Source organism: Typopeltis vanoorti, chromosome 18 (genome assembly GCF_054136105.1).
Source record: "Typopeltis vanoorti isolate ZY-2024b chromosome 18, IOZ_Tvanoo_1.0, whole genome shotgun sequence".
NCBI lineage: Eukaryota > Metazoa > Arthropoda > Arachnida > Uropygi > Thelyphonidae > Typopeltis > Typopeltis vanoorti.
In genome coordinates this window covers 85723888-85738690 of record NC_143566.1, presented here as the reverse complement: position 1 = coordinate 85738690, position 14803 = coordinate 85723888, and the positions used below count along the sequence as shown (strand labels likewise).

The 14803-nt window shown below is 31.4% G+C and overlaps 1 protein-coding gene across 2 annotated transcripts in view; it reads left to right on the top strand.

Annotated features, from left to right (window-relative positions):
* Positions 1-2019, top strand: part of LOC150096887 (chloride channel protein C-like) — a 134778-nt gene extending 132759 nt beyond the window's left edge. For both annotated transcript variants that reach the window (XM_090408431.1, XM_090408430.1), the window contains one exon: positions 1259-2019. In XM_090408431.1, coding sequence (XP_090264557.1) covers positions 1259-1504 — 246 coding nt within the window. In that variant the 3' untranslated portion in view covers positions 1505-2019. The remainder of the gene's footprint in view (positions 1-1258) is intronic.
* The last annotated feature ends 12784 nt before the right edge of the window (positions 2020-14803 follow it).

Below are 14803 nucleotides of genomic sequence, written 5' to 3'. Positions count from 1 at the left end.
TTTCCTGGACTGCCTTGCCTCACCTGCTGGAGAAGTGAAGTGTGAATAGTGATCTGGTGTGAAGGTTTTCATTCCAATAAGAATTATTCTGTTTTAGCAAGTGCTTTGGTCAAAAGAGTGAAAACAGTAGTCGGCAAAAGTAGAAATTATCCCATTTGGCACTATATTAGTGCCAAATGAGATGGTTTGCATAATTTCTACTTCAGGAACATATGTATCATGTCCACATGTTTTGTTACATAGAGAAGGAAACCTGGATGAAGATATGGTTTGAGTTACCAAGAGGAGAGCTGGCATCTGTAGTGTATAATCTCTTCTCTTCTAGAAGAGATTAAGCATGCTGAGAGAGTGCAGAGGATTATCAGACATTCTGCTGGACAGATGACCAGTTTGGGAAATATCTGACAGCAAATATCTCTTCGTCTCTTGCATATTGTTCAATAAATCATGTCTTCATAGAAAGGAAGGAAGCCAGTTTGAATTATGAATGTTGAAACCACCAAGAAAGAAAGAAACCTTGTTATGATATTTGGGACTGTAGATATTAAAAATTCAAAGAAAAGTAATAAAAAAAGCCAGAATGGTTATTGCAATTTGGAGAACTTAGCAAATAAATGTTTTTAAATGGAACAATGAAATGTTGAGCCAGAGCAAGTCAAAAAGACGTACTTTGAGATTTGCCATTCTCTGACACAGGATGTCTAGTTTGACATTATTTTACATAACGTTATGTAAATTTTATGGAAGAAACTGCTTTGAAATCTTACAGTTCTGTCTCAGCTGTCAAGATATAACATCAACACTTTAACTTTGTGACTAATTTTGCCACTACTCCAGTATCCATAGATTTGTTTTTGCATTCCTAAGTGGTGTTAAGCAAATTTTATTATTCCTTGGAAAATAGCCCTAATGCTGTCTAAATAAAGAATTTATATCAGAAATTATGCATTATCTTGAAAAAGGAACCTTACCTATTCCAAAAAAAAAAATAAATAAATAAATAAACCACTGCTTTTTTTTTGCTGTTTGAAAGAAAGGTTGATATTTTCTTTACATAGGTAATTATTCAAAGAAAGCAAAATTAACTCATCTTTAATAACAATATTTCATTCAAGTATTAAAAATATATAATTGACATATTTTTATAATGTCAATTATATATTCATTATATCTAATTGACAATTTTATTATTATATTTGTTATATCATTTATGTTTATATTATGTTTATTGTAATCAAATTTTTATTTACTCTTCTAGCTTCCTTATACCAATCAATCAGCAGTTTGTGTCCATAAGGACTTTTCTCTCCATAGAACGTATATTATTTTCCGTTCTTTGGGGCTGAGACATCTAGTTGTTATAGACAGAAGAAACCAAGTAGTTGGAATGATTACTAGGAAAGATTTAATGGGGTATAGGCTAGAAGAAAACTTGTCCTTTATTCTGAATCAGCGGTTCCAAACCTTAGAAAATGATATTGAGACTCCAGGTTCTTCAAGGTGATGAGAATATGTGCCATTAAATTTGAATGGAAGAATTGACTTAATCATAATTTCATGGTAATGTTACTATTGTACAATTATGAGAATCTTAGTGTCATATTTGTCAGTCAACAGATGGCCAGTTAATTACATTGTAAAGTAGTACAGTAATATATTCTTTATCTGACCATATTGGGAAGGAAATTTGCTCTTCTGATAACTGAAGGGTCAGATAATTTAAGTGCAAGGAAAAGCACTAGTTGTCTATTGCACTAAAACATGGTATGAATGGAAATTTAAGGAAGCCTGTGAGATCATTATCAACCACCCCAATCTGAACAATAAGGATGGTCTTAAAAATCCCAAACACATGGAAGGCATATATTCGACCCACGGAACCTTCCTCACTAAGAACAACTATAAATGGGACCGCAGAAAATCCAGTATCTTAAATAACAATTGTAATACTAAAAATAGGACATCATTGTTTCTGAAAGAAAAAAGAAACAATGATGTCCTATTTTTATGATATCCATCTGTAAGAAAGAATGTTTAATCCTGTCATCATAAATAGAATTTAGCTTGATGTAATTTATATATACATATTTTTTTTTTATTTTATTTTTTTTTTCACTAGAGGTCATGCCAATAAAATAACATGTGATCAAATCATTGTTTCTCTAGTTTACAGTTAATAATGTAACTCAGCTTGTCTTGTATATTTATGTATGCTTCAGATGATGATCTTGATGTGAAGATCTAAACGTCGGGATAATGAAAAGTTTTTAACAGGGTTGTAAATTCCATAAAATTTTTAAATGAATGCTGATCACCGTGTAACACTAAAAGAAAGGATTTAAATGAATAATTTAAGTGCAGTTACATGGTACTGTACCAGAAATCAGTTGACATGGAAAGATCAGTTAATTGTGAGGGTCTTTGAGAGCCTCCATAGCTCTGGGTTTAAATCATATCTAGGATATGAAGAACTTTTATAAGTGTATTTTCACCTGAAGATGAATTATTCATCTCTGTATGAGATGGAAGGGAAAACCTTTCTACCTTATACAGAAGTGAAAAGGTTACCCCCTTCTGGAAACTTGGGTTTTTCATTCCTCAAAACAGGCAAACTGATCAAAAGAAAATGTGGAATTTACATAATACACTTAGTCTCGTAGCTTCACTTGCTTCTTCCATAATTCCAAACAAAAGTAAAATCCAGGTTATGAAATGAAATAAAATTACTGCTCAAATAAGTAATATAAAATACTAAAACAGAAAGAAACTAGAGCTTTGTTGGAGTAAATGAAGAGGAAAAAAGGTTATCCTTCTCCATATACAGAAAACCTACCACAACGGGAAGATTTTTAAATGCTGCTTCACTCCACCATTCATTGCAAAAAATAGACATAATTAAAACTTTGCGAGACAGGGCATACAATATATCTAGCACATAGATTTAAAAGAAATGAAGAATTACACTACCTGACACAGAACCTCGCACTTAATGATTTTGAACCCAAGATGATCAAAAAAAATTTTAATACAGATCCTGCAACTCCCTTATTTAAACATTTCAAGAATGCAATCATGTTGGTGTATATCAAAAATGTCACGGACAAAGTGGCTATGTTGCTCCATGAGTACAACATAAAAATGACTTTTTTTACCTTTACAAAAAAATAACACGATTCATACATCCACCAAAACCACATCACCCCATGAAAAAACGAGGCATCTATAAGATTCATTGCTCTTGTGGCATTTGCTATGTAGGCCAAATGGGAAGGGCAGGAGAGATTTGCATTTGAAAAAAGAAGGGAGCACAAATCAGGTGTAGCATTGGACACAACCACTACTGGCCATCAAGTACACTGGCAAAAATGCTATATATATATATTGATAACGCTTTCACAAGAAAATTTAAAGAAGCCTCACAAATGCTTAGGATCCCTATACAGTGCAATAAAATTGAAGGCTTGGTTTTACATCAAGTGTGGTCCGCTTTCATCAAAAACTTAACTGCCACGGACCTAGGATATAGCACGCTTGAACCACAGAATGTGACAACAACCAGCAACAACACACATACAGTAACGAATATATCATTTGTATTCTGGTTTATCAATTTGCTTAACAGTTATGAAGTTATAAAAAACATGTGTAATTAATCGTCAATAAGCTTTTGTTGTGTGAAACTTTTATGTACCATTATCCCCGATGATCTAAGTTTTACGACACACGAAACTTGTCGGGATTTTTAATTGTCTATTTTTAACAAACTCCTTATATTACAATGTGGTCTTAATACCAAAAAGTACCTACAAGTATTTTTATTATTTGGATATAAAAAGCATTATAAAAGATTAAGTTGTCCTGAATAGGTCACTTCACTCCAAGTAGCTGATGAAGGTTTTTTTGAAATTATTCATTGCTGGTTGACTTCAACTTTGGGAAATAACTGAGAAACTAAACCAATGCCATAAGTTTTAATTTAGTAACATTTCTTCTTTATTTCCAAATTTAGTAAGTTCAGTGATTTCCATCACTTCCCTGGAGGAAAAAAAAAAAAAAAAAAAAGATAACTAGAGATAGTTAGCATCACTGGAGAAATTTGTTACTAAATTGGTAAATCCTAAAATATAAAGTAATTCAGAGTAATTGTATCATCTTTTTTTTTTTTTTGTCTCACTAGTTCTTCAAGATCAGGATTTCTCACACAGATGGCTGTCATCCTCAGAAGAATGTTTGATAAATGTTTACTACCACCATTTTTCACTTTTTCTGTCTCCTATTATTTCTTAAAATTATGACAGGATCTTTTACATTCTTCTCAGAATGAAAAATTACAAATCGCAGACATTAGGCTTCTATAATCTAGAGTTTTTGTTAATTATTGAAGTGTATCCAGTATTATCACACTATAACAAGAAAACTAAAATCAAATTATTCAACTAGTTTCCTTTGCTTTGTAGTGTACTTCTTCAGGAATATAGATATTTCTCAGTTTGTGTTGCATAATGTGTATCATAACCTAGTTCCATGAATTTCAGGTCTTTTATGTAGGCTGACTGAAATTGATTTAGGATATGGTAGACAGATTAACTTCACTCAAAGCATCTGCTATTGCATAAAAATCTACATTACTTCAAATTTAGAAATTTAATGGATGAGAGGGCAAACCACCACTACCAATTGACAAAATCATTGTTAACCTCCCTTCACATACTTTCTCTTGGCTGAATGGAATATTTTGTCTAAAAAGCTTCAATTTTGCTGTAATACCAGATAGCATATCCAAGGTAGACATCTTGGTAAATATAGAAAAGAGTTTGAATAGAATTTCAAGAAATGCAGCAAATATAACACATTCCTCCCTTCACTGTCTCTACATATTTCCATCATTTATAATACAATAATTCCTGATTGTTAATTTATAATCTGCATTGCCAACCATATATTTATACTTCTTTTACCCTGAAGAAGCCACAAATAATCTATGGTGAAACTAGATTACTTCTAAGTTTTGTATATTTTTAATTTTTAACAACTAAGTAAAAACCCGGTTTTTCCTCATTTTGACTGGTTTCCATAGCTTTCTAATCTCATAGTAGAAAAACTGCATGAAATGCATGGTTAACCACTTCATTATCACTTGTGCTACACTTGTGCAGAGATCAGATGATAGGTTCCCTTAACTTTACTATAGGTATTTATTCTCACATATTATATAAAAATGAAAAAATCATTCCACAGTTGAAATAATTATTATTACAGCATGACACCTCTAAGGACTTATCATGGAAGGGCACTCTACTCCACTATATATACATTCTCCAACTGTGCATAACGACACTACCACCATGAATGCTATCTACTGCCCATCACCACCAACAACAGTCATTTTTGTCTGTAAATTGTATGTGTTCTCTTGGCCGATTTGCTTGTATGCAGGATGAAAAACTTGAGTTTCTGGGAGAAAAAACCTGCTACCTTTAAAGGGGTGTGTCAGGGTTGTATACTGTCATCCTATATTTTTAATATTTATAGTGAATATATTATGAGAATGGTTAACTTAGACAAAGATCCAGCTGGAATTAAGATTTGTGACAGAAAAATAATTTAAGATATGCAGATGATTCTATTGGTTAAGACAAAGTAACAAAGTCGGGCTTCATTTAAACATCAGCAAAACAAAAGTGATGACTTCTATTAATTTAGATGAATTTATAATAGAGGGACCCATGTGTGGAGGCTTAAGTGCTGTGAGAACATCATGTTGGAGGCTTAATGGATTGTATACAGCACTCAGAAAGGATTAAAAACAGAATTTAATTCTTTCTATATTTCATCTCAGTCAATGAGACATCTTCAGGGATTACAAAAAAACTAATGTAACATAATAACAAATAATACTAAACCCAATCATGTGAGTGACACTCAAGTCTTATCTAGGTGACCTAGACCTAGATAGGTCTTTAGTGTCACCCACATGGTTGGGCTTAGTATTATTTGTTATTATGTTACATTAGTTTTTTTGTAATCCCTGAAGATGTCTCATTGACTGAGATGAAATATAGAAAGAATTAAATTCTGTTTTTAATCCTTTCTGAGTGCTGTATACAATCCATTAAGCCTCCAACACGATATAATAGGGGGAGATAAAATAGAAATTGTTGAAAGTTATGATTTTCTCCAGAATTAGAAATGATAATAAATGTGAAGATGAAATTAAAAGAGGATAGTCATGGAGAAAAAAAGTTACGTTAAACCTGACAAAAATTATGAAAGATAGAGGTGTGAGTAAGGCTATGATGCTTAGAATTGTCAAAGCAATGGTATTTCCAGTAGTGATATATGGATGTGAAAGCTGGATTATTAAGAAGAAAGACAGAAAGTGAACTGATTCATTTGAATTATGGGTGTAGAAGAGACTATTAAGAATCTCATCGATTGCAAGAATGACGAATAAGAAGGTTTTAGAGAGAGTATAAAGAAAATATGCTCCTTTGCAGGCGATGTTCACTAAATAGAAGTTGGCTAACTCACTTTCAGTTGAGAAAGCCCATATGAAGATTTCTCTCTCATCACAACCAGAATTGAACTTAGGTCTTTTCCAATTAAAGGGCACAATGTTTCATTGTTGTGGAATAGTAAATTTTCTCATAGCATTTATTATATTTCTACTAAACAGTTCCTGCAAGTATAATATATGATGATGTAGTTTATATTAACCTTAAACTCTGAATTTACAGAAATAATTAAAGCTGACCGATTACTGATTTTACTGCAAAGGATTTTTACTCCTAAAAAATCATGTACACTACCAAGTTCAAGTAATCATCATATTGTGTTAAAATGGAAAGTTTTGGTTAATCAAATAGGCAACAGAAAAGTTGCTTTACTAACTACTATAATTAAGAGTTAAATTTGAGTTGTTTTGAATTATGGCCAAAGCAGCTAAGGCTACTCTGAATCAGTGACACATTATGTGTTCTTAGGCTTGTTTACCTGTTTTCCATCAAAGTTTCTGGGAAGATAATTAAAAGAAGCAGTTAAGTGATCAGCATATTATCTCTTTTATAGCATGTTTTAGGGTTTACTAGCTATATATGTATAATATATATATTTCACATATGAGATAGGCTGTAGGTATCTTTTGAAATTACAACATGGGACTTCTGACTGAAGATCAGTTAAATCTAAAATTGCTGTATAACCAGTTAAATCCTAAAAATGCTCAAAACCCTAAAGAGGTCTGAAGTGGCTTGAAAAAAGTTCCATGTTTGATCTTCTAAAGCAGGGTTTTCAAATTATCTCACTCTTAGCCTACTTATAATGCTAAAATGTACAATAAGTTTCTAGCATTTTGTGGGATTCACATTTATAAAGAAAGACAGTATGTAGCTCCCATTATGGAATCTTATTTTTTAATTCCATTAGTATAATGGGAAAGCAACTCTTAAAGGTCATCATTGTTTCTAAGCCAAATGTCCTACTTGGTCAAATTTTGTTTTAATTTAAATGATCGTTAAATAGTAAATTTTCTGATGGATTAATTTATATTAATAACTGAAATAATTATTGATGCTTTATAAATGTTTAATTCTATGTATACTGAGCAAAACAATGTCATACTCTGATAAAAATAGTTCAGATTTTTGCTTGGATGAATATTCACATTGCAAAATTCCAGAACTGGAAATTGATAAATAGTTACTTTTGAAGATAATTTTATAACAGTTGTATTATATAAGATTTATATAATGCAAAAATTAAACTGATTATGATAAAATTTTTTCATATTAATGTTCAGGATTCTTACCTGTATAGTGCCACTATTACTGTATATACTGTAAATTTTTGATTTTTTTTTTAAATACATTCGATCCAATGTTTGAGGTTTTTACCCAACAGTTTTTCTAATTTGACTATATATATATAAATAATGTATTATATATATATATATATATATATATATATATGTCTTTAATAAATGTTAATTTTTTGAATAATTTTGGAATTATTTATTGGATATTAATTTTTTACATAATAAATACACACTAGAAAATTCAGAATATCAGTGGGAAAAAGTGTAAGAAATATTTCCCAACTTAGAAATAATGTAGCAGGGGATTGACATGAAGTATACCAGAATAAATTTAAAGTGGAAAGTTACACTGAAAAATATAGTTGAAACATTATCTTCAGACTGAAAAGATCTGCTGATATGATTCCAGTTAATGCAAAGGGAGTAAAAATCAAAGATGTGGAAACTATGAAAGGATTTAACTCGTATCCATAAATGATAGAATACTATTTAGCATCTTGCTTATGTCAGAATAATTCAGTATGCAGAAGGAATCCTAGTGAATATTAAGATTTCAGAAGAAATTTTTCAGTAATTGCCGAGATATTCACTATATGATAGGAGCATGAATTGATTCACATGAATTTATTTATGTGAATCAATTCACATTTATGTGTGAATCTCACCCACAGAATGTAAACTTATCATGCATTAACCTCTCTACCGACAAGGTGGAAGAAATAGCGAGACCAAATTGCATTTCTTATCCATGTTATTCAATGGGTGTTACAGAATCTTATCCAGATTTAGCTGGACGTCTATAGATGTCATGGCTGATTAGGGGATTAATACTGTGGGTAGGTTGAGCATTAGATAATCTGGCAACTGTGCCTTAGAGACCAAAAATGAAACTTTCACAGATATCCATGCCTATAGTGTGATTCAAACTGGAATTTGTTGATTGGAGAACAGAAACTATATCCACTCATCCAACCAAGAAAGCAATCTCTTCATAGATTTTTTTAAAAGCATATATCCTTGGATGTATTGGATGCCTATGATTCTCCTTGGAGGTATCACTTAATAATATTAATCATACATAAGAATAACCACTAGAATATGCTATAAAATTGGGGAAGGGGGGGGGAGTACTTGCAATTTCACACCTTCCTGAAGGAAAATGTTTTACCCAATTAATGAGGAGAAGTAATTTGGTGAACTGTATCTTAAACATGATGCTTCAGCTTATCATGTATGAAAACAAAGCTTGTTACCTGAGATTGCACATTTCATGAACAAGAGCATATATATGGGTGAATTAAAAAATACATTAAACAGAATTAGATCAGACCAAAAGTCAATACACTGATCCTGGAAAAACTAGATAATCTCATTGTGGAAAGCAAAGCATAGCGAAAGGACATGGTGGAAAAAAGTACTGCTTTCAACACTAATTTTCTGCATTATTGGAACCTTGGAAGTTCATAATGCTAAAGAAGACGAAACAGATAATACAAGAGTTTGGATGTGTTCCAGTTTTATCATTTGTATTATTATTTAATCACCATCTTATGATAAGAAACAACATTATTGTATTCAAAATTAAAACAAACCTAGTAATTTTTCTGATTTAATTTCTTAACCCACCCCTGGTGAGGTGGGAAAACGTAACAAAAGTGGTAAGGTGGGGTCCCAGAGACCCACCCAAATAATGTAGTGTATTATAGAAATCCATATCTTTTTAATCAATATTAGTGGATTCTTCCTCACAGTCTTGTTCTGTATCAGACTCATGGTTACTGACTAATTCTAAATCAATTTCACTATCATCATCTCCACTAAATGGCTCCTCGTTTGTCAAAGCGTCATCTATAAGTTAACGTAACCTCTGTTCTTCCTGCTTGTAACTCATCTGGTAAAAAAAAAAAAGATCTTATCCTAAAAATATCCTCTAAATATTTATGAAAATGTATTTGTTTATAGTTGGTATGTAAAAATATAGAAGACACAGCAGAAACGATAATATTTTAGTAGAATATACATGGAAACAACTTACATTTCAGAATATAGTCACAATTTTGGTAAGGTGGAGTCTGGTGGACCCCAGCACACGTTACACTGCACAGTAAACTTGCTTGTGCACAACAGCCTGTCGTCTATGGCTTCGAGTAGCGGGTTACGGGAGGGGACGCTATACTGATGCATGACTCACTGCCACGTGTTGTTAAAAAGTTATAGTCAATTTAAAATCTTTGGGATCTGTGACATCCCACCTTACTAACACCAGGTTCAAGTACATAAACTGACAATTTTCCTTTATTTTTGGGAAGAGTGAATAGTTCAGGCATTTATAAAAGAATATAGATACATCGTGGCAGTTAAATGTTGAAATATATCAGTGTAGCGAGAAAATCAGGTTCGTCTATATATTTTTTTAGGGGGGGGGGAGTAGTAAATATATGTACAGATTATATATATATATACACACACACAGTCCTCATTTTGCATGGTAGTCCGGAACTACAAAATGACCATACAAAGCAATCTTAATAATCAATAGGGAGAGGGGAAAAATATATAATAAGATCATTCCATGACTGTTAAAAATGTTTGTTAAAACATTAAACTCTCTTACTGTCATTTATAAATGTATAGCAAAATGAAAAAAAAAATAGTGAAACTAATTTTTTTTAGTGCATTGAAATTTAAACAATTAGAAACACCGAGAATTAAAGTGAAGTAAAGGGCTCCACTTTACTGTGTGGTTCAGCGGAAATGGTGTTTGCACAGCACTAAACTGTCCGAAGATAGACTTAAGTTCAGCTCTAGTTGCAAACTAGAGGAACTTTTTATAAGGCTTTTTTTGACCGATTTCTGAGTTAGTTGATCTCTGGCACACGCAAGTGGGTTTTTCGTCCCATAAACTCGAGAAAATCGACTGTAGAACCCACACTACAGACATTAAAAAAATTCTGTTAGGGACTACAAAATGGTGGCACTTATTGAGCCGTGTCTTCACTGCAGGTTGCTTCAATTAGTGATAGCCTTGGGCTACCAGTGAAGATTGAGCTGCCACCAGTCTCCAAAACAGCCTTGCCTACTCCCTATATATGGGAATAAAAAAAAAATAAATAAAAAAGGGGGCATTAGCTTTTAGAATTAAAGTATTTTATTTCTTTAAAAAACTTAAAAGTAGCTTGAACAGTGCTTGCCTTCTTCTTGTCATATAACTTGCATTCCAGAGCGAGCATCTTTTCTATGCACTGGGAAACTGTCATACTCCTTTCTAAGTTCAGATCAGCTTCCAACATTTTATCCTCTGTGCTTTTAGTGCACTGTGGTAATTGTGTTGTTGTGGAACTGGTGTTATTTAACCAAAATGTGATGATTGAAATGCATGCGTATCAGACTGGTGCAAATCAAAGACCACCTGAGTGTGTGTATATAATGAAATATACACACACCCAGGGAGTCCAAATATATATATATATATATATATATATATATATATATATTTGGACTCCCTGGAGGTGTCAAATACTAATAATAATTTTTATCCATTAATGGAATTTAAATTCATGGATAAAAGGAAGACAGGAATATATCATATTTCTGTCTTTCTTTAAATTCACCACTTAGCATGTTTGTGACTACTACTATTATATTAAATATATAATATAATATATTTACATGTCTTATTATACCATGCAAAAGCTAGAATGAAGTTAAGAATTTTTCATATCTTTTGTGAGGATATTTAATAAAATTACAAATAATTAATGAATATAATTAAAACTAAATTTTCTACTAATAAATGAAACAAAAATATATTTATTCTGAAATATGATTTTATTTCTTACTGTACAATATACACAACAGACATATTTAAAATGTACATCTAATACATATAATAGCTATTTTTATTAGAGCATTTAGAAAGAGAGTCATAGAAGCTCCATTTTTTCACAATATATATATACTGGTGCAATAGACCTTGAAGTACAAATAATAGTTTTTAAAAAAGGCAAAAAACCTTAATTATTTGTATAAGAATGTGTTTTGGTAAGGCTATTTCTTGCATAAAAGGGGTGATAATGAAATGTTGACAAATGCTCAACTGATAGATCTTCCAAGATCTATCAGTTAGCAAACTAGAATCTACTTCTATTTCAGATTTTTATTACTGTTATCTGTTAATCTTCAGTAATCATCTGAATTATCTGCTGAATATTTTATGTATAAGAATATAAAATAACGGCATTACCAAAGTGTTGTTTTAAAAACGTACTGTATCTCAAATGACATAACTAGGTTAGCAATTTTGGTGAAAGGATGAATTTCAAAGTGAGGAATATGAAAATTAAATTTGTCCAGTGACTGTTAAATTACATTTTTTGGAAATTATGAAGTTACATGTTTATTTTTTATTTTGTCCGTTTCTGTTGACCTTGAAAGTCATCACTGTGATGTAACATTGATAACACAACGAAAGTTATTCTTGTCAGAAGAAAGTTGTTATCTGTTACATGTGTTAATAGACTAGTTCTTCATATGAGGAGGAAAGAAGCCTGCTATCTCAATTTGAGATTGGCTAAGTCAGCTTCAAGAGACTTATTAGAATTCCTCTGGTTGGCATATCTGCTCTCCAGCCAAAAGACTGCAGGTTTGAATCCCACCGTGGGCATGGATGTTTGTGACGGTCTGTGAAAATACTAGTGGTGGTGGTGGTAAAGGACAATAGATGGCATTCATGTAGATGATGCGGTTGGTGGATGAGGTTGAGTGGTGGAGATGGGGAGTTGTAGAGTAGGTGCCCTCCCTTGATGAGTCTTTGGACTCTCTGGAGGTGTCAAATAATAATAATAATTTTTATCCATTAATGGAATTTAAATTCATGGACAAAAGGAAGACAGGAATATATCATATTTCTGTTCTTTCTTTAAATTCACAACTTAGCATGTTTGTGACTACTATTAACTACATTGCAGTATTTTATTGCACTTTGAAATTCATTTTCACTTACACCAAAAAAATAAACTTTAAAGAGTTTTATATATGGAATGCCAAGAATTTTATACAATTAATAAGTTTCTAAAACATTAGAAAATTAGTCTTTGCATTCATCCTAAATTACTAATCTGTAAGAGAGAGACTCATAATATATAATTTTATATTTCCTATTCATTTAAAACTCATAATATTAAGAGTTCAGCTATGGGTTGAACTTGCATATACATTTAGTAGGAATTTTGAAAGATGTGACCTATCAGCCTAAATTATCAAAACCAGTACCATCTTATACAAATCACTTGCATTTATAAGAAACTTTCAGTGTCATACTGCAGATATTTAATGTAAAATGCAGAACATTGCTCTTTTAAATTATTAACATAATAAATTATCATTATGAAAATTAAAGTTGGTAGTATTGAAAAAGGAAATATGAAAATTGACAAGTTATTTTATAACATTATTGTAAAATAAAATATATATAGAACCAAAAAAAAAAAAAAAATAAACTGTTTGAATACTCAGTTCATTTTTTCATTTTATATTATCTCTTAGCAGATATATATTTTTAAAAATGTCATATCATTTGCTGCACATACGGAATTGATTTTCTGTATCCAAATGACATTAACGGAAAATTTAATTACTTGGACTGAATATCCTAGAAATTTACCAAAAATAGCTATATATTTATATTTCATAATTAAGATTGGTTTTGATTATAATCCAGATTGTCATGTGTTGTGGATTCAGAAGTCATTTACTCCTCTATGAAATTTTCTAAATAAAAAAACAAGATCAGTGAAATACATCATTAATGGAATACAGGGTTAAAATTTTATCTAAAAAAATTTGAAAAGATCAAACATTTTTACGATATCTTAAAATATAGATTTATTATATTGCATATTTTAGACAGTTGCCATCGTGTTGTTAAACATAATATATAAGCAACTTCTTCATTATGCATGTACACTGAATACAGCATAACCATCTGCAACAGACTAAATGCACTTCTGATGCACATAGAAGCTTGCTAATCAGCATCTGTAGCCTTTTTATGAAAAACTTCTCATTGAGTTTATGCATGCTGTATACTATTTTTTCGCATGCAGCAGCCAGTTGGCTAATGAACACAAATGAGGCAGTCTCTCTGGACGTTTGTTATGCTTATGTGCGTGAATGCAGTATCAAATGGCATTATTGGTCTCATAGGTATAATTAATTCTTGTGTTGAAATATTTTTCTTTTTTTCCACTGTTAGTTTAAATTAGTTGTTTCTAACTGTTTGGTATCTGTATAATTCCATGAATCTTGGTACTTCAAATAATGACGAGTACTTTCTTGAAAAATTACAAGGTCATAAAATATACTTCTTTAGATACTTTTTTTATACAGTAAAGGTGATTTAAAACATTATTAGTATGCTCTTTACTTCAGTCTTTTATATTTATAATAGTTAAATACATTTTAAATAGCCAGAATTCAAGTAGAATAAATCTGAACAGAAATAATGCCAAAATTGTCTGAAGCCTGATGATTAAGATCTCAGCATTGATGTGTTCTTATAAAACAGGAAAGATAAGAGGAAAGGGGGGGAAGCCAAAGAACGTGATATTGAAAAAAAAAAAAAAAAAAACAGATTTGGGAGGTGGGGAGGGGCAGCAGACTTCTGATTTAGTATGAATCTGCTTGAAAATTCTGTAAACTCATTGCATATGCATGATAGCTTCATAAATCAGTATGTTCTTGTACTGTATTTTTTTTTTCTTTTCTTGTCTGTTGAAAAATTAACACCTTCGCAGTATACAAAGAGTTTTGCATCTTCCACTATTTAGAAATCGGAAATCATGGTAACATAAATCAGTTTGGATAATTGGTTAGCAGTTAACTGGGCATTGGCTCTCTATTAGGTATCAAGGAGCAGTATGTAAGAAAAGGAAGGTGACAAATGAAGTATTGCAGGGCTCTCTTTACAGGCTGTTATTGTTCAACTCATAC